Source organism: Sycon ciliatum, chromosome 1, assembly GCF_964019385.1.
Source record: "Sycon ciliatum chromosome 1, ocSycCili1.1, whole genome shotgun sequence".
Lineage (NCBI taxonomy): Eukaryota > Metazoa > Porifera > Calcarea > Leucosolenida > Sycettidae > Sycon > Sycon ciliatum.
In genome coordinates this window covers 39,216,724-39,237,669 of record NC_088643.1, presented here as the reverse complement: position 1 = coordinate 39,237,669, position 20,946 = coordinate 39,216,724, and the positions used below count along the sequence as shown (strand labels likewise).

The 20,946-nt window shown below is 47.4% G+C and overlaps 2 protein-coding genes across 3 annotated transcripts in view; one reads left to right on the top strand and one right to left on the bottom strand.

Moving 5' to 3' along the window:
- The window catches only part of LOC135824938 (uncharacterized), a 43,455-nt gene extending 26,937 nt beyond the window's left edge, over positions 1-16,518 (top strand). For both annotated transcript variants that reach the window (XM_065337680.1, XM_065337687.1), the window contains 11 exons: positions 778-936; positions 1,592-1,681; positions 2,969-3,178; positions 3,926-4,010; positions 4,337-4,522; positions 5,496-5,603; positions 7,603-7,676; positions 8,982-9,032; positions 9,602-9,686; positions 13,122-13,265; positions 15,384-16,518. In XM_065337680.1, the coding sequence (XP_065193752.1) occupies positions 778-936; positions 1,592-1,681; positions 2,969-3,178; positions 3,926-4,010; positions 4,337-4,522; positions 5,496-5,603; positions 7,603-7,676; positions 8,982-9,032; positions 9,602-9,686; positions 13,122-13,265; positions 15,384-15,499 (1,308 nt within the window). In that variant the 3' untranslated portion in view covers positions 15,500-16,518. The remainder of the gene's footprint in view (positions 1-777; positions 937-1,591; positions 1,682-2,968; positions 3,179-3,925; positions 4,011-4,336; positions 4,523-5,495; positions 5,604-7,602; positions 7,677-8,981; positions 9,033-9,601; positions 9,687-13,121; positions 13,266-15,383) is intronic.
- Positions 16,519-16,685: 167 nt separating this feature from the next.
- LOC135824956 (HHIP-like protein 1) overlaps positions 16,686-20,946 on the bottom strand; it is an 8,398-nt gene continuing 4,137 nt past the window's right edge. Inside the window, exons 5-10 of the mRNA XM_065337697.1 lie at positions 20,842-20,946; positions 20,243-20,391; positions 19,331-19,412; positions 18,566-18,615; positions 18,244-18,384; positions 16,686-17,121 (exon numbers count right to left, since the gene is read on the bottom strand). The exon at positions 20,842-20,946 is cut by the window's right edge and continues 22 nt beyond it. Of these exons, the coding sequence (XP_065193769.1) occupies positions 17,054-17,121; positions 18,244-18,384; positions 18,566-18,615; positions 19,331-19,412; positions 20,243-20,391; positions 20,842-20,946 (595 nt within the window). The 3' untranslated portion in view covers positions 16,686-17,053. The remainder of the gene's footprint in view (positions 17,122-18,243; positions 18,385-18,565; positions 18,616-19,330; positions 19,413-20,242; positions 20,392-20,841) is intronic.

Here is a 20,946-nt window from a genome sequence, read left to right as displayed (position 1 = left end):
GCTGATCTGGTCAACCTGGGACCTTTACCATTGAAATCAATGCTATTTTTATACCATACAAGTTATTGGAGAACTTTAGAAGGGGATTCTTACTCCAATTCGTACTCCAAGTAGCTTCTTGCCTGTACACTGTTGGAGTCTTATTTCCATTGGAACCCATTCACGGGCAGATCCAGAAGGGGTTCTAGGGGTTCCGCGGAACCCCCTTAGGCCGCAACCACACTACGTAAAAATCACAGTACAAAATTTCTTGCATATCTCAGTACAAGTCGGTACGCAACCACACTACACTTTTCGGTCTGCATAGATGACGTTTTCACGCGACCAGCATGTGACGTTGTCGTACCAAAGCGTGTGACATGCGCTGGAAAAGACCGGGAAATTCAAAAACAATGCTGATGCTGATGCTATGTACGACGACCAGGTACAAAAACAAAGTTGTACACAGAAGATGGAGCGCGAAAACGACAAAAACGACAAACGTGGCTTTCTACAGGGGTGCGCCAGTTGCTGAAAACCTACAAAGCGCATTTTGCATTTAGCAACCGTCGCCATGACGTTTTCTACTGTAATGCCGTTTGTACGTGATTTTGTACCTAGTGTGGTTGCAGCCTATATTTCATAAATGTGCTACTGGCAACCATATGCGTGTCCATGTACATGTATCAGCTATTCAGTTTTGACTATACTGGAACCCCCACCACCCACCTTTAGAGATCGCTGGATCCGTCGCTACCATTGCCAGCATGCTGTGTGTACATGTACTGTGTGTCACAGGAAGGCATCAGCTATAGGAGTGTGGACATTGGTGATGACAAGTCAGGTATTAGTGGTGATGATGGCGACTCGCAGTTTCCCGGGATGCGTGAGCATCGTAACGGTCGCACGCCATCTGACGACATGAGCCCCACAAACTTGACAAAGTTTCCTTACCACGTAAGAGTCTTGTGCAGTATTGTAAATATAATGTTGGCTAATAGTTAATGCTTCATGTGATGTCACAGTGACTGATACTATGCATGTGCAACCAGTGGTAAGGCTGTCTACAGGATTGTATGGCTTCTTGCCGGTACTCATTGGAGCAGGTAGTTTCGAATGAGCAATTTGTCGTCCAGTCGTGCTTCAGTGCATCACTACATGCATCTATGCCATATGTACTGAAACAGCGGCACGGCACTGTTAAACAGGACAGTAGCAGTGATGGTACAGTGGAACCGGGATACGACTATAAGACTAGGTACCCCCCCCCCCCCCCCCATGAGACTGAGCAGGACAGTATCCTTTAGTAATAGTATCCCAGGTAGTGGGTATTTCTTATCCCTACACACTTCAGAATGGATCACTACACTAGTATTGTGCCCCGGACAATGTCCGTGCTAAGCAAGAGTATGTCTTATCAGAGTACGTGCTGAGTGAATTCCACTTTAGCTCTACTTACAAATGTCACCAATGTTGTACATAAATGTTATATTCTTTAGGCGGAATCACACTTGCGCACACCTCCGCATACTTCAGCACACATCAGCACACGTCAGCACACATCCGCACACCTCCACACGTACCTTCTTTTGACGTGTGCTGTGCACTGCAGAGGAAAACCAGTGGCAGCAAGATCTATGCAATTGGCTCGGGATCTTTTGGCAGCTCTTCTGAGGGTGCTCGAGATGGACTACGGAGACAGGTATGCGGAAAGCCTTTTCATTTTCATGCCATTGCTGACCTTGTACTGTATGATAAGAACTAAGTATATGACATGGTAGATTCATATATCTGGAGAAGTTGATGCATACATGAAGGTGTGCACAAGGAAAACTACTAGAGCTGGTGTTCCAAGCACACTGAATGCTTATTGGTGGTGGTAACGGAGATGTGAATTATTTTACACGCGTACTTTGGTGTCTCCCACGGGCCTTTGGCATTGCTTTGGTGTCTCCCACGGGCCTTTGGCATTGCTTTGGTGTCTCCCACGGGCCTTTGGCATTGCTTTGGTGTCTCCCACGGGCCTTTGGCATTGCTTTGGTGTCTCCCACGGGCCTTTGGCATTGCTTTGGTGTCTCCCACGGGCCTTTGGCATTGCTTTGGTGTCTCCCACGGGCCCTTGGCATTGCTTTGGTGTCTCCCACGGGCCTTTGGCATTGCTTTGGTGTCTCCCACGGGCCTTTGGCATTGCTTTGGTGTCTCCCACGGGCCTTTGGCATTGCTTTGGTGTCTCCCACGGGCCTTTTGCATTGCTTTGGTGTCTCCCACGGGCCCTTGGCATTGCTTTGGTGTCTCCCACGGGCCTTTGGCATTGCTTTGGTGTCTCCCACGGGCCTTTGGCATTGCTTTGGTGTCTCCCACGGGCCCTTGGCATTGCTTTGGTGTCTCCCACGGGCCTTTGGCACTGCTTTGGTGTCTCCCACGGGCCTTTGGCATTGCTTTGGTGTCTCCCACGGGCCTTTGGCATTGGCATTCTTACATGGTAGCAAATGGAGGTGAAAATGTCTTCTTTGTTGGAAGTTGCTGGTGTCAATGTGAAACCAGTTCTGTCGCAAGGCACTGGACATACATAGGCTAGCCACTTAACCAGTGTGCATCACCGGACCTATGCATAGGCTAGTCACTTGATCAGTGTGCATCCAAGAATCCAAGAACCCGGGAACACCTGTAGCACTTCCTCGGCACATTGTACAGACACACACTCTACACGGGCAATAGCAAATATGATGATATTAATGTTGTGTGTGAATCTGTGTGCTCATGTGTGTGTATGTGCATGTATGTATGTGTGTGTGTGTGTGTGTGTGTGTGTGTGTGTGTGTGTGTGTGTGTGTGTGTGTGTGTGTGTGTGTGTGTGTGTGTGTGCATGTGTGTGTGCATGCATGCATGTGTGCGTGTGTGTACATGTGCATGTGTGTGCACGTGTGTGTGTGTGTGTGTGTGTGTGTGTGTGTGCATGTGCAAATACCATACCAACACCAATTTCCAGTCTACCATTGGCGCTACAGATCAGTCGGGTAGCACTAATCGACCATCATCGCCTTATCTTTCCTCCTTGGATAATACAATGGACGCGTTAAGTGGAAGCCAGAGTGATCTGCTGCTCTTGAACAAGTTGGAGGCAGAAATATCTCGACAAAATTCCATTAACAATCGGCCGGTTTCACCTTCAAAATCCCTGGACGCTACACAGACAAAGGTATACTGTGCATATGAGTTACAGAGTTTGTATAAACATGATGCGCAGTGCAATGCAGCTCTAGACCTGTGGACACCGCCATGTGAACTGGGGTAGGGCGCAAACTTGACTCTCACAATCAAATGCACTGTCCTTGCGCGGCAGCTGCGACTGGCTGCTACTTGTTCTACTATGTCACGCTAGGTACTAGGTGTGACGTTTTTTATGTAATAATTTGTTTTCATGGCGGCATTTTGACACTAGTTCGTTTCTTCTGTTCAGGCTCTTTCGGTTGCTGGCATTGTTCAATGTAGTAAGCTTCTCAATTCTGCATAGGTTGCACCTTTTTAATGACTGGTTTGGCATACGTCAGTGCCAACATTATCCGATTACTTATCCCTCACATCATCCATAACATCTGTGTGATATTGACCTTCATTCGTGAATCCCGTAGAGTAATGACAATCTAAGCGCCAAGTATCACGTATGATCTTGTTCATAATGATTAGTCTTAGGTTTTTATTATAAGTCGCCTGATGATTGCAGTGGCATGAAACTTTGAGTCACGACACATCCAAACTGGACCTATTTCTCTTTTCCGTGTGTGTCTCTCTCTCTCTCTCTCTTTCTCTTTCTCCCTCCCTCCCTTACACACACACACACACACACACACACACACACACACACACACACACACACACACACACACACACACACACACACACACACACACACACACACACACACACACATGCTCACACTTTGCAGGATGCCAAGTCGCAAAAGGTTGCCAAGGAACTGTCAATCATGGTCAACATCATTCAACCGGTGAAATTCACAACTTTGAAAGCAGGTGAATCAAAGATAACCTGCTTTCGTGCTACTTGAAAGTATATCTAACATGACTATGAATATATGAGATTTTCTTTTTTTTGCCCTTTTCAGTACCACAGTTGCAATCTTCTGTAGATGTGTTTTGCTGTCAGAGAACCTAGCTGGGGAGGTGCCCATGGGTGGGTGGGGGGTTGTAGTGTACCATTGTACCTTGTGTACGAAGTCTTGTAGCTGTGGTATCAATGCAAGTCTCAGTGTAGTTCTCAGTTGACAGCCCGTTTCTGTTGTAGTTCTATTGACAGCCCGTTTCTGACTGTAATTCTCACGGTGTTGGTGTGTAAGCAGGTAACTACTGGGAGATGTCATCCATCAAGGAGAACACTCTCAACAAGCTACTCTCTAGCTCCAGTACGTGTGAGCAAATGGCTGAGCACACTAAACGACAAATCATACGGGTCTATCCAGCCGGTCATCGCATAGACTCCAGCAACTTGAACCCAGTGACGGGCTGGAACTGTGGGACACAGATGGGTAAGTACGTACCCAGTCTCTGCGTGATGGCACTCTTGCATTGGTCGTACCCGTTAGCAATGTTAGCACATTGCCTAGGGTTTCTGTGGCCCAACTGCCATGTGCATGTGTGTGTGTATGTGTGTGTGTGTGTGTGTGTGTGTGTGTGTGTGTGTGTGTGTGTGTGTGTGTGTGTGTGTGTGTGTGTGTGTGTGTGTGTGTATCACTGTGTGTGTGTATGTGTGTGTGTATGTGTGTGTGTGTGCATGTGTGTGTGTGTGTGTGTGTGTGTGTGTGTGGGTTTGTGTGTGTGTGTGGGGGGGGGGGGGGGGGGGTGCGTGTGTGTATGTGTGTGTGGGGGGGGGGGGGGGGGATCAGAGTATGAAGTGGAAGTGCTGTGTTGAAGTTAATATTTTTGTACGTCTATGTATGTGTAGAACTCAATGACTAACCAATGTCCTATGAGCAGTCACATGCCGGCCTTGCAACCAACCGTATGACCACAAAGGCCCCATGACCACGGGTGACCAGTCCCAAAACCCGGCAACAACCAGTCACAGTTTCAACTTCAATTTTTTTTGTGATTGATTAGATTGTGTGTGTGTGTGTATGTGTGTGTGTATATGTGTGTGTGTGTGTATGTGTATATGTATGCCGGAGTATGTGGTGTGGTGTGTGTGTAGAAAAAGAAAAAAAAAAGAAAAAAAATGGAAAAATGAAAAATAGGGATTCACTGGCCAGAAAAAGTCACTTCAAACAGCTGTGTGGTGGATACCAGGCTAAAAATAGTGGCGGTCAATTCATCAGCCTTGCAAGCTGTTGGATGGTGTAATCCCAGCACAAGTTGCTATGTCTAAAAACATAGCTGTTCGCTATCATCGCTCCCGCGATGGGCATGTCTGAGGTCTGAGGTGTGTATATGTGTGTGTATATGTGTGTGTGTGTGTGTGTGTGTGTGTGTTTGTGTGTGCATGTGCGTGTTTGGTAAATGTAGTTGCACTGAACTACCAGACACCCGGTGTAGCTATGGACCTGAATAGAGCAATGTTCACACAGAATGGCAACTGTGGTCTTGTGCTGAAGCCGGAGTTTCTAAGAGAGCGTAGGTAGTTGCTGTATTATTACCTTTAGTTTGTGCCAAGGATTGCTTTGACGTTATCAATGAGTTCCCTACTGATCCTGTAAGCAATGCAGTGTGGTCTTGCTATCTACGTTTCTATTGATTGTACTGATCTGGGCATAGACCTAGTTATGCCGGTTAGTACTACTAGTTGTACAGATTCACGAAATCCCGTAGAATCCCGTAGACCCGGTTGGGTGTTCATTGTGTGCTATGCATGCGCATTTGACCTCTTAGCCTCATAATGTATTTGCAAGCAATCGCTTTTCCAGCTTCTTCACTTTGGTTAGAACTAGTGACTAGCTAGATCTTTGTCAGAAAAAGGATTTCGTATGAAATGCCTTCAGGGCCCATTTCTTGTGGAAATAGCAGAAAACACAATAGGGTCCTGCACATTCAACACCCAACCGGGTCTACGGGATTCTACGGGATCTGTACAACTTGTACTAACCGGCATAAGCCGTATTGCTTGCCTGTTGCTGTGGGGGTTTGGACATTGCTTTTAACCGTGTGTCCGCACCTCTGAAGCCATGGTGGTGTATTTGATTATACAGCCTGTCTCAGTTTTAAAGGGGCACTCCGGGATTTTTTTCGGTGGTGTGTTCTCTTCATGGGGGCCTTATATGGTCCCCAAGGAATGGGCAATCGCGAAAACTAGACCCAAAAAGTCGATATATGAAGCCAGGGAGGGCCAAGTTTGTCTCCTCTTTTGATGGTTTTGATGACGTCACGTGTGCTTAGTATTCAAAATCTCTGCATTTGAAGATCTTAGTTTTTTGAATTTTCTGGTGATGAAGAACGATGTTTGGTCAACAATCCCAAGCTTCACAACTGCGACTATGCTCTAAGGAACCTGAAGGACCTCCTGAGGTGCCCCTGGTAGAAGCGCAGCCTGCTGAGGGCCAGGAAGTTGGAGCGGACGACTTCACTGGTCGACAAGGAAATAACGATTGGTGTTCCTGCCAGAAATGTGGGGTGATGCAGAGGGCAGTCGATTACCTTTGCTGTCGAGAGAGCGCTGCAGCTGTTAGCATTGGCAGCCCTTTGACATGCGTTACACATCACCCCGACTTCGCGTCAGCTTGTCTAAACAAAACTGTTCTGACCATATGCCTCATGGCGTATAGAGAATTTCGGGATCCTCGTACTCAGACCAGTGAAGTCGTCCGCTCCAATCTCCTGGCCCTCATCAGGCTGCGCTTCTACCAGGGGCACCTCAGGAGGTCCTTCAGGTTCCTTAGAGTATGGCCGCAGATGTGAAGCTTGGGAATGTCGACCAAACATCGTTCTTCATCACCAGAAAATTCAAACAACTAAGATCTTCAAATGCAGAGATTTTGAATACTAAGCACACGTGATGTCATCAAAACCATCAAAAGAGGAGACAAACTTGGCCCTCCCTGGCTTCATATATCGACTTTTTGGGTCTAGTTTTCGCGATTCCCCATTCCTTGGGGGCCATATAAGGCCCCCATGAAGAGAACACACCACCAAAAAAATTCCCGGAGTGCCCCTTTAAAGCCGTGGCTCTGTACATGAGATAGAATTTGAAATATCTTTTGTAAAATAAAGAGGGAAGTACTATATTAACGAAACTTCCAGCCAAGCAGAAAGAGCGAAAAGCGGATTTAGATTCAAATCTTCATATGGATTTTTGACTTGTATGCCATGACGTAGTAGGTGGGTCACTTCGCATCCAAGGTAAAGCAAGAAAAGGTGTTTCGACTATTAGATCATAGCTTCGACAGTGCAGACATCAGGGTGTGTTGTTAAGGTGATTTGGACATTGCTTTTCCTGTAGGCTGTACTGTATTACCATAGGAACATTTTAACCAGCAAATTCTTTGTGACTCACTCTGTCAGATGATAACAGAAAACAAGAATTCTAAAGTTGTTGGCATAAAGCTCACTCTGCTAGAGAACCCTTCACCTGTAACTATGGTAACCATGGCTGCTGTTATTGTGTTGCTGACGTATCTAGAGGATCGTCCGTTCAATTGTGTGACAAACACCCCGTCCGCCTATGGCGTAGAGCCGAAGTGTATTACTATTCGGGTAAGAGGTACACTCTTTTTTTATATACAGTGAAGCTTGGTTATAACGACACATGAGATGGAACGCCAAAAAAGTCCTTATTTGCGATCTGTCACTACATCCGATCCTGGGATTTCCAACACAATATGCACACCAAAACGCGGCAAAATTAATTTTCTGCACAATGGTGCTTTTTTCAACTGAACACAAGGAGCGCTTCGTCCAACTCAGGAAAATTCGACTGCCTAGAGCTCTTGGCATCCATTGACGTCGCTTTCTTCACTTTGGCCACAATCTCCTCTCAGTTCTTGATGAAGCCAGCGAGAGTACCGTGCGCGACTCCATACTTTTCTTGAACGAATGTCCGCTTTGCACCTTTGTCCAGCTCCTGCAGAATGGCGTACTTTTCCGCATAGGAGAAGCGCTTTCGCTTTCCAACAGAGACAGGGCGAGACATCTCGAACTTCCAAGTCTTTGGTCCAACGACAACTGAGAAAGTGATTTCTCGGAGAAAGAAGCATGGCAAATATTGCGAAAATCCGTCGCAGAAGTTATGGAAGGCACGGAGAGTAAGTGCGCACTACACCTGTACACAGTACACGTATTTTACCGTCAGTAGATCTACGACATGTCGACACTCCTTCGAAGTTTCCGGGCGTGTATGAGTGTGCAGTGCAGTGCAGTGCAGTGCAGTGTACAGTTGATGTACACTAGACTGCACTGTACGATCTTGTGCACCCGTCCCGCGGCACCTGTGAAAGCCAGAATCGATCGTACATCGTACGTCGCAGTCTTGAGAATGCCGTTATTTTGACCCATTTTCACACTACGGTGGATGACAATTTGGTCGTTATTCTCGATTTGTCGTTATTCGAGTTGTCGTTGCAACCGATCTTTTTTGTACACAAATCAATACAAAACTGCTGCTGCCATGGTTTTTTTGTCGTTGTAGCTGATCTGTCGTTAAAACCAATGTCGTTATAACCAATCTTCACTGTACTTCAAAGTAGCTGCATGCATCAATGTCGAGAACGGAATTTGGGTGGATACATGTACCTGCGTTCCCACACCACTCACCCCACTCACCCCACTCATTCCATGCATAAATGTGTTACTAGCATATGAATTCTCCCTTGTACTCTAGTTCTGTGTCTATTGTACATTACCAGGCGGACGGACTTGCCTGTTGTATCATGACAAGCAGACACTGTGACCATGTCATTGTGCCAACCAGTTTCTCTGAGTAATTCAGAAGAGTACCCGTGAGTTCATATAGTCACATGTGGCACTCCAATGTGTTTATGCCATTGCTGTTCTGGCTTGCAGATGATAAGTGGCCATCAGCTACCTAATGCACACAGTTCATCATCGGCTGAGGTATGTTGTAATATCAGGCGAGCTACTTCATTTCCAGTTTGTAGGCTGAGTGACATATGTGATGCAAGCTAAAATACTAGGGTATGCGCACAGGTGACTATACCAGATCCTGCTTTACCCACCAATCGCTCCACATACTTTTTGTTGAATATGAATTGTAAACGAGGTTATGCATGTAAAACTTGCTCAAGATTGAGGGGGATGAAAGGGTATAGTTACATAGACAAGGACATCCCATGTGGGACGGAGAGATAAATCGGGGTTGAATACCCGCAGGACAAAGTGGGCCACAGTTTCAGTAGTCATGTTCTCTCCAATGACACCATGGATGCCGGTCTGCACCATGGATGCCGGTCCGCTGGTCACAACATGACACCATGGATGCCGGTCTGCTGGTCATAACATGACACCATGGATGCCGCCGGGTCTGGTCATAACATGGGCTCAGAAAGGTCACAAGTTAGTTGACTAAGTACCGGGGTCTGGACTGTATTGTGTGTTGTTCTCAGAGCGGTTGACTGAGTACCAGGGTCTTGACTGTATTGCTGCGTACTGGTCTCGATGTGCAGGTCATCAGCCCGGTTGTGTGCATTGACATCCTGGGTTTGCCGTGCGACCGACAGGAGTTCCGCACCAAACAAGTCAATCAAAATGGTAAACAGTATAGAGAGTGCATGCACCCAGCCACCTGGTCTTCAACACATGCACCCAGCCACCTGGTCTTCAACACATGCACCCAGCCACCTGGTCTGTCACATGCACCCAGCCACCTGGTCTTCAACACATGCACCCAGCCACCTGGTCTGTCACATGCACCCAGCCACCTGGTCTTCAACACATGCACCCAGCCACCTGGTCTTCAACACATGCACCCAGCCACCTGGTCTTCAACACATGCACCCAGCCACCTGGTCTTCAACACATGCACCCAGCCACCTGGTCTTCAACACATGCACCCAGCCACCTGGTCTTCAACACATGCACCCAGCCACCTGGTCTTCAACACATGCACCCAGCCACCTGGTCTTCAACACATGTACCCAGCCACCTGGTCTTCAACACATGCACCCAGCCACCTGGTCTTCAACACATGCACCCAGCCACCTGGTCTTCAACACATGCACCCAGCCACCTGGTCTTCAACACATGTACCCAGCCACCTGGTCTTCAACACATGCACCCAGCCACCTGGTCTTCAACACATGCACCCAGCCACCTAGTCTTCAACACATGCACCCAGCCACCTGGTCTTCAGCACATGCACCCAGCCACCTGGTCTTCAACACATGCACCCAGCCACCTGGTCTTCAACACATGTACCCAGCCACCTGGTCTTCAACACATGCACCCAGCCACCTGGTCTTCAACACATGCACCCAGCCACCTGGTCTTCAACACATGCACCCAGCCACCTGGTCTTCAGCACATGCACCCAGCCACCTGGTCTTCAACACATGCACCCAGCCACCTGGTCTTCAACACATGCACCCAGCCACCTGGTCTTCAACACATGCACCCAGCCACCTGGTCTTCAACACATGCACCCAGCCACCTGGTCTGTCACATGCACCCAGCCACCTGGTCTTCAACACATGCACCCAGCCACCTGGTCTTCAACACATGCACCCAGCCACCTGGTCTTCAACACATGCACCCAGCCACCTGGTCTTCAACACATGCACCCAGCCACCTGGTCTTCAACACATGCACCCAGCCACCTGGTCTTCAACACATGCACCCAGCCACCTGGTCTTCAACACATGCACCCAGCCACCTGGTCTTCAACACATGCACCCAGCCACCTGGTCTTCAACACATGCACCCAGCCACCTGGTCTGTCACATGCACCCAGCCACCTGGTCTTCAACACATGCACCCAGCCACCTGGTCTGTCACATGCACCCAGCCACCTGGTCTTCAACACATGCACCCAGCCACCTGGTCTTCAACACATGCACCCAGCCACCTGGTCTTCAACACATGCACCCAGCCACCTGGTCTTCAACACATGCACCCAGCCACCTGGTCTTCAACACATGCACCCAGCCACCTGGTCTTCAACACATGCACCCAGCCACCTGGTCTTCAACACATGCACCCAGCCACCTGGTCTTCAACACATGTACCCAGCCACCTGGTCTTCAACACATGCACCCAGCCACCTGGTCTTCAACACATGCACCCAGCCACCTGGTCTTCAACACATGCACCCAGCCACCTGGTCTTCAACACATGTACCCAGCCACCTGGTCTTCAACACATGCACCCAGCCACCTGGTCTTCAACACATGCACCCAGCCACCTAGTCTTCAACACATGCACCCAGCCACCTGGTCTTCAGCACATGCACCCAGCCACCTGGTCTTCAACACATGCACCCAGCCACCTGGTCTTCAACACATGTACCCAGCCACCTGGTCTTCAACACATGCACCCAGCCACCTGGTCTTCAACACATGCACCCAGCCACCTGGTCTTCAACACATGCACCCAGCCACCTGGTCTTCAGCACATGCACCCAGCCACCTGGTCTTCAACACATGCACCCAGCCACCTGGTCTTCAACACATGCACCCAGCCACCTGGTCTTCAACACATGCACCCAGCCACCTGGTCTTCAACACATGCACCCAGCCACCTGGTCTGTCACATGCACCCAGCCACCTGGTCTTCAACACATGCACCCAGCCACCTGGTCTTCAACACATGCACCCAGCCACCTGGTCTTCAACACATGCACCCAGCCACCTGGTCTTCAACACATGCACCCAGCCACCTGGTCTTCAACACATGCACCCAGCCACCTGGTCTTCAACACATGCACCCAGCCACCTGGTCTTCAACACATGCACCCAGCCACCTGGTCTTCAACACATGCACCCAGCCACCTGGTCTTCAACACATGCACCCAGCCACCTGGTCTTCAACACATGCACCCAGCCACCTGGTCTTCAACACATGCACCCAGCCACCTGGTCTTCAACACATGCACCCAGCCACCTGGTCTTCAACACATGCACCCAGCCACCTGGTCTTCAGCACATGCACCCAGCCACCTGGTCTTCAACACATGCACCCAGCCACCTGGTCTTCAACACATGCACCCAGCCACCTGGTCTTCAGCACATGCACCCAGCCACCTGGTCTTCAACACATGCACCCAGCCACCTGGTCTTCAACACATGCACCCAGCCACCTGGTCTTCAACACATGCACCCAGCCACCTGGTCTTCAACACATGCACCCAGCCACCTGGTCTTCAACACATGCACCCAGCCACCTGGTCTTCAGCACATTCACCCAGCCACCTGGTCTTCAGCACATGCACCCAGCCACCTGGTCTTCAGCACATGCACCCAGCCACCTGGTCTTCAACACATGCACCCAGCCACCTGGTCTTCAACACATGCACCCAGCCACCTGGTCTTCAACACATGCACCCAGCCACCTGGTCTTCAACACATGCACCCAGCCACCTGGTCTTCAACACATGCACCCAGCCACCTGCCTGGTCTTCAACACATGCACCCAGCCACCTGGTCTTCAACACATGCACCCAGCCACCTGGTCTTCAACACATGCACCCAGCCACCTGGTCTTCAACACATTCACCCAGCCACCTGGTCTTCAACACATGCACCCAGCCACCTAGTCTTTGGATATCGATATTGTCACATGTCGGCTTCCTTCAGGACATGTCTACCCTGGCATGGTCTTCCGTCATGACACGTCAACTATTGTTAACATGTTTTTGAAAATACTTACTAAGTGCCCATGTCTGTATGTTTCCCAAGCGCACTCATGTGCAAGGCAAGATTTGACTCCCCCCCCCCCCGACCTCCCGCTATTCTGAATACTGGTCACATACATATGGCTTTCAAATCAATACTAGTCTCACATCGCAATGAGAATAATGAAGAAAGATTAAAAGGATTGTCTGGACTCCAGGCAGCTTGGATAGTCCGGCGGCATTGGCAGGGCTAGTACTTGAGAGAAGGTAGCGTGAATCCATGCCGACAGGTTTGATGTTTGTTTGCAGACATTGTCAAAACTATGTGTGGCGGTTTGGGCATCCCGGTTTGTGCACAGGATTTCAAGTGCCGTTTGGAGAAACTGCAAAGTTTACCGTTAGCAACCCAGTACTGGCTTTTGTGCGCTTTTCTGTGCTGGACTGTGGAAAGCCAGATCGTTGTGTTGGACAGCTAACGCTGCCGTTTAGTGCCATTCAACAAGGTGAGAGGAGCATTGCACGAATGCTGAGATTATGTAGTAGTAGCAGTAGTTTTTTTATTATTTTACTAGGGGGGAGTCCCAACGGCTACTGCCTTTTTTACTGGGAACCCTAGGTGAAGTTTGACTACTGAAGTTTTATCGATCAATACGTTTTGCTAATTAATTATTTGCCGCTTGGTGCCAACTGGCCAAACTAGTTGCTAGCCCAAAGTAGTGATCAGACCCGTGTAAAAACAAAAAAGTATGGATCGATTTCTTTTTGGAAAGCCCTGAATAGTGAAAGTTTGTTGACAACTGAAAGCTTTATTCCCGTAGCTACCGTAATTCCGCGCATATAAGCCCATAAGCCCATGGGCTTATATGTGAAATAATGCAGTTTGGGGATAAAATATCCAGTAAAACATGTTCGTTTTTTAGCCCATGGGCCAATATTCGAATTTTGACGGTTCCCGAAAAAGTACAAGTCCGTGGCCATAGTGGGTGTACCATACTCTACTGGTAAACTGCACTGACCTGCTGTACAATGGTAGGAAGAGTGACACGCGAGTCTCATTTGTGTCTGTTTATTAGCCCATGGGCTTATAACCGGAGGTGGGCTTATATCCGGATATAGGCCCGTGGGCTTATATGCGCGGAATTACGGTATGCAGAAGACTTTACTTCAGTAACGTCTGGCGCTGGCCAGGGTCCACACAGCTTTAATTTGGTATTTATTTGTTTATTTGTTTGTGTCACGCCTGGCGCTATCCCGTATCTGTCCCGTACCGTACCGTACCATCAAACACAGCTGGCCACAATATTCGTCGTATTATGTATACGACTCCCTGGTGTATAGGGAGACTTTCTGGAAAGAAATAGGGAGACGAGGAGGAAATGCAATTAGAATGGACGTTAGTTGCCGAATAGGTGATAGGATGCGTCAGCAGAAACATACTTTGGAAGAGAGATCCCGTCGTCTCCAAAATAAGCGTGAACGGGCGAGTCAGCGCCGGTCACAGGAAACGTCGGAAGAGAGATCCCGTCGACTCCAGAACGCCCGTGATCGGCAGAGTCAGTGCCGGTCCCAGGAAACGTCAGGACAGACATCCCGTCGACTCCAGACCGCCCGTGATCGGCAGAGTCAGCGCCGGTCCCAGGAAACGTCAGGACAGACATCCCGTCGACTCCAGAACGCCCGTGATCGACAGAGTCAGCGCCGGTCCCGTCGCTATGCAGAAGACGTTACTTCAGTAACTCATTGAAACGTTTTTGCAATACAATGATGTAGCTAATCAAAGGAAAAAATATTTCCATCAGTTCTAACAACATGCACGATGAGCTAAGCAACAAAGCATAGCGTAGGGCCCTGAGCTTCCAAGCTCTCTCGTTATGGGATCGCACAAAAGAGGTCTCACCAGGCGAATGATTTGAAGATTTGCAGTATAAGGAGCAGAAAGAATTGTCACAAGTAGTTGTGAATAGCGGTCCTCCAATACAACCAGGTCATATACAGGGTGCAGTCGGATAGTGCGACAACACCGTGCAAAACTGACAGAGGCACCGAGGCATTCAAACACCTGGCACCTAGCTCCGACACATCACCGCCGTGAAACCAATGACCTTTTAACTTGGAATGCTCGGATTAGGAAAAGTCGAAGGAGTGGAAAGAAGACGCAATGAAGATTAGTATGAACTATATCTCACGGCACCGAAGAATGCCAAAGTGTACTGGATAGTAAGGAGATGAGTATTAAGATCACATAATACTGGTGAGGTATCAAGCCGGCAGTGACGGTGTATGCTTGTGTTTGCACTAGTTTCTTGCACGTGGAAACTTGTGACAGTATTAACTGAGCTTCCCAGCGTGCTGTTTTTAAGCATCGTGTGGCTAGATGAGCTAAGCTAAGGGAATACTAGTACAGCAACACCATTGCTGCACACAATCTCTACACCATGGCATGCCAGTATAGGCTGTGATCCCTGATGGTATCCTCCTCTACACTGTGGGAGAACTGGACACACACACACACACACACACACACACACACACACACACACACACACACACACACACACACACACACACACACTTTCTCTCCATCTCTCTTTCCGTCTCTCTGTTTCTCACGCGCACTGCAGGCTTCCGTAATGTCAACCTGCAATCCCAAACTGGGCACAGGCTGCCAGGAGCCAGCCTGTTTGTGCACATCACCATCAACACAGTGATGCGACACAGCTATTCTCTTATAGACTAGTAGTGTGTTGAGTGATTGCCAGTAATGGACACTCACAGTGAACGGGGTGCTGTGCTGGTGATCGCGATTGGCTAACTACAGGCAGTGAATCGTGTAGTGCTAGCAAGCCCGGTTGGCTAGCTACAAGGAAACAAGGAACTCAGGTGATCGCGATTGGCTAACTACAGACAGTGAATGGTGCAGTGCTGCATATGGTGCAGTGCTGCATATGGTGCAGTGCTGCATATGGTGCAGTGCTGCACATGGTGGCCGAGATTGGCTAGCTACAGTCAACTCCGCCTGAGACAGCAGAGGTGGACCTGTATGTACCTGTGCTTATACATTTAGATATATCACACCATCACCATATATCACACCAAGTCATCAAATCAGGAGTATCAGACCAGATTGACCAGATTATCAGTCTTATTTATTTATCTCGAGGGTAACGCGACCAGGTGAAGTTGCGTAGAAGAATTACAATACTTCTGCTGAGCTTGTGCAGCCTGATAAGTAGACCAGCACACACTAGATTAGTTTGGCTCCTTCCGCAGACCATTTTCACCGCTACAGTGTGCGCATCTCGACATAGTTTTACGATCCCAACATTGACAAACCGAAATGCACAGCCATCGTAATCCTCTGCCAGGCAAACACTATAATTATGGTCAATTTTTATGAAAACTATCAGAGAATTAAATTAAACCCGTACAGCTATCCCGACTTACTGACAAAACAACTACGAAAATACACCCGCGTTATATTTGGTGTGCTGCTCCGGTAGTATCTACACTAATCAGATCTACTTCCATTTCCAGTGTATTTATCAAGCTTTTCTATGATTACTACTTCACAAGTATTTTACAATTTTACTTTAATACTTCATGCAGACTAGTTACGCTTCAAAACAACACGTAGAGTGTGTGCGTGTGATTGCACCCCATTTGACATTTTGGGCATTATAATTCTATAAATATTGCAGGAATAGTTTCAAGAAATGGCCAAATGAAGAAAGTTCAAAATATTTTCGTGCATTTCAACACAGCTCGTGTATGGTTGAGTATACTTTGAAGTAGGACGGCCAGCATCATATCAAAAGAATAACAACTAATACCGGTGTTTACTAACAAAGAATGTATCAGAAATCCGTGGACAAAGACAGCTAAAATGCCAATACTGTTCATGTAATCCAGACATACCGTGACCATGCTTCATAATAAATTATTCCTGATGTGCAATTGGAACAGACACCGCTCTGTCCTGTATAAGTTATCAACTAATGACGTTACTTGAAACAAACGTCTGCCAAGTATACTTGGTGACTCGTTGCTTCGTTTTCATGCACGGGTACATGGAAGAGAGAAAGTCAGCACCACTGCAGCAATGTCGAAGTATTGCCTATGATGCATGTACTTCCCTGCCCCAAATATAATGAGGAAGGACGAGGAGAGTAAATGTGTATCTTAATCCACGGTGATCGGTTGTGCTAAGTTCTGATCCTGGCGTGACGACACTGAGGGTGGTGAGTGAGCTTGGGCTGCTGTTCTCACTAGTCTAGTCGAGTTAGTGAGTGGATCATTGAAGACTCAGAATGCATAGAACAAGTATGTTGCTCAGCAATAGTCCACACCATGGTGATAAGCCTGCATGAACAGTGTGAACACATAGCGAACACATTGCAGTAATCACTCAGCACTGATAGCAAGCAAGACATCCGTGCTGTGCCATAGAGCTATCAATGATACACCTACTGCAGGAATCCAATACCAAATGTACAATGAGCCATTAACGGTGGTTTCTGAACTGCAACATCTTGGCATCACCTTGACCGACAACCTGGATTTCCGCAAACATGTCGCCTCAATAACTTCGAAGTTCAGATATCGAGTGCACCTACTGTCAATTATGTCCCAGCAACTTACGCCTTCGGCAATGATCATACTGTACAAAGGGTTCGTAAGACCTGTGATCGAATATAGCTGTACGGTGTGGTCGTTTGGATCTAATAAGAAACCCATGACCACTCTTGATCAATTACAGGCAAGGTTTGCTAGAGCTCTACTGAAAAAGAAAAAAATTGCATTTGATTACACTTCTTCCAAATCTGTCTTAAATTCTAAATGCTCCCTAGAGTCACTAGCCTATCGTCGTCAAATCATCAGTCTCACTACTTTTCACAGATATGTTTTCCATCATCGTGATTACCTTGCTGATTTCCATTTCAAGATTACGAATAGTGAGCGACGACCAAATAAAATCATTCTTCCCAAATTTAAATCATTGTCTAAGTCTCTCTTCATGTTCCGAACTGCTATTCTATGGAACTGTTTACCCCCCAGTCTAACATCGGAAGCCTCGCTCTATAAGTTCAAAGCTGCCCTCAGGAAATTTACAGCTGACTATGCTTATGCAATCAACGGAATTCCGCCACCTTGCAGTTGATTTTCCCCATTTCTCTCCTCATCAATCCCTACTTCTTCTTTGTACATACATCTACATCTACTGTTCTTTCAATCAAATGAACCCCTCGATAGGCACATTGCCTTTGGGTCATTTCATAATAATAATAATAATAATAATAATAATAATATCACGGCCATAAGGATAGCACTTTTACATGTACATAATAGTTGCTAGTAAAATCAGTGTAGACTATCTGGTGCTCTGTTGGGATTTTAGTGTCACCAACTAAACAATACAATAGTCATCTTGTTCCACAATAGGACTCGGATAATTATCTAAAAAAGTGGCATATTTTGCATTACCTGAACAATGTGACAATGTTGAGCTGCCGGGATACGATGTAGGACGTGAAGAATGTGATAGTGTTGAGGATGCAGAAGAAGTTGGATTAAAGTCAACTGGAACACTGCCTCCACTCACGAAGTGTATAGGTATTTCTGTAGCTAGGGAGCAAAGGAGAACAAAGATCAGACAAACACTGATAATGTGAATGAGCAACGGAGACAGAGCTACAGACGCAGAGATGGAGAGACAGAGCAAAGGTTGAGATTCGGCGAATACCTTGCTTTTAGGTGGAGAACATTATGTTTTCAATGATTGCTGGTCGCAGTTCTTGGTACTCACTATTCTGCGCTGTTGTGAACAGTGTATTGCATTGAGCTGGATCACCACGTCTGGACAGTCACAGCAATCACAAACACACAGCACACACTGGATCACCACGTCTGGACAGTCAGCAATCACAAACACACAGCACACACTGGATCACCGCGTCTGGACAGTCACAGCAATCACAAACACACAGCGCACACAGCACCATGCATCATTCACACAGAAGGCACGCCATGCGCCAGAGAATCTAAGACCATTCAGTATAGTTCCTGCACTGAGTTCTGTCATCATGTACTTGTAGAAGCATTGGCACGAGAACATGCAGACATCACACTGAAAGTGCATCTGCATAGCATCTACACTCCATCGGCACACGCTCCATAAAATGGCAAATTCCTCGATCGATCATCACTGATGCAAGCATTGGTCGACATCTTGATTGAAGCACAACAACATCACTGGTAGAGCTAACAGGAGGACTTTTTGTTGGAAGTGACGCACTATAAATGTAGGTTTTTAACAGTTTTGCAGCTCAAATTCAAATACATTGTGCCGTTTATGCACTCCTAGAGCAGATTAACTCATCGACGTGTTGACCAGTGGATCTTCTGATTGTGGACTCAAAGCTGGGTTGTAGCAGGATAGTAAATTTGGTACTGATTGTAACAACTCCAGCACGCACATGTGTCTAGATCGGACATTAGAATATCCAGTTCTCGTTTGTTAGGGAAACGTTTGTTTGTAGGCTCATTGAAAAGTTGTTTGAACTTTACTAACCGGGATGGATCCACTATCCAATAGACCTTGCCTCCTGCAGATGTTGGTGATGGGAAGTTTGTAGACAAGATGTATACCTCACCTATAATTCACACAGAAGATCGACAGACGGTTTGATTCTGGCATGCAAGTACAGCTGAAGTGCAGAAAGCCACTCAACACTCTGAGCACACATTCTCTCTCTCTCTCCCTTCTATTTCTCTCTCTCTCTCTCTCTCTCTCTCTCTCTCTCTCTCTCATACAGACACACACACGCACACGCACGCACGCACGCACACACACTGGCACACACGAGACCATCGAAATCGGTTTGTGGCACCTGTACAACGTTCCGGACTTCACTTGCAACGACTGTACATTGTATAGCGAGGTTTAAAAAATACATTACTTGTTTGCAAAATAAGTGCTACACACTATCTACTTGATAATGCCACCGGAGAATGCATCCAGTGTGCTGACAGAGCGTAATACAGAACCGTGCCAACACATGAAACTTTGCAGGGACAAACAAGCCTTGATTGCCCTTGTTGTGTAGCTGTAGTTGATAATACTGGCAGGTACTAGTAGATAGTGTGTGGCACTTATTGCAAAGAACAGCGATAGTGGAAAAGACGGAAAGGCAGTCAAGCAGGGTATTCAGCTACTGGCATGATCAGACATGCATATCTTGCTGTCTCAAAGTCATGCCTACCTTCTTCACACATCATAATGATGGCATAGGATTGCACACCATTCCCTCTTACAGTGGAAAGCCCCGCCCATCAAATAAAAACAAAGATCACTGCTTTGATTTCTCTTTCAGTCGCATACAGACTGACGCATGTCCAGTGGTTGAGAGGTAGCCAGACCGGCATACCTACACTTCTAAAAGTTCACTTCAAATTTGTTTTGGTGATTACCGCAATCACTTACCACTCTCGTCTTGACCAAAGGAAAGAATATATTTCGTACTTGACAGGTCAGTAAGTCCGTTGTTACACATCGAGCTATCCCCGAAACAGAACTGAGAGTTATTCCACTGCTGGGACGGCTGGGGAGGCTGTCGGAGGTTATACACGCCCCTACAGGAATAAAGTAGACAGAAAACTCTTTCGTGCACACATCACCCTCCATCAAGAAGCCAGTGATTGGCACTACCGGGTCACGGGGGTGTGGAGCTGAGAGTTGGCGAGTACTCAGTCCAACACTTGATGCACACTCTTTACACATGGAAAATTTGTAGTACAGAGTAGTTGCATGCTCAAGAACATTAATTTCGTAGTACAGAGTAGTTGCATGCTCAAGAATGTGTGTAGCTGGTCAGGCTTAGTATGGACATAGACACACATTGAATGTGCAAAGTGAAGAGACGGCTCAGACCTGCCGCTCTTGATCTTATGATAGCGACGACCATGCTGCACTTGAAGTACAGCAGGATTGCTGGTCACATTTTGAAGCATGCAAGCAAAGTCTGCATGGCAGTTGAAAAACTCACCCATGGACAAAGTCTGCATGACAATGGCAAAACTTACCCACTGACAAAGTCTGCATAGATATAGAGACCCTGAAGGTTTGGTGACAGGCATCCCCGGTATACATAACCACCAGTTACAGACTTGCCGACACTGTGTGGATAG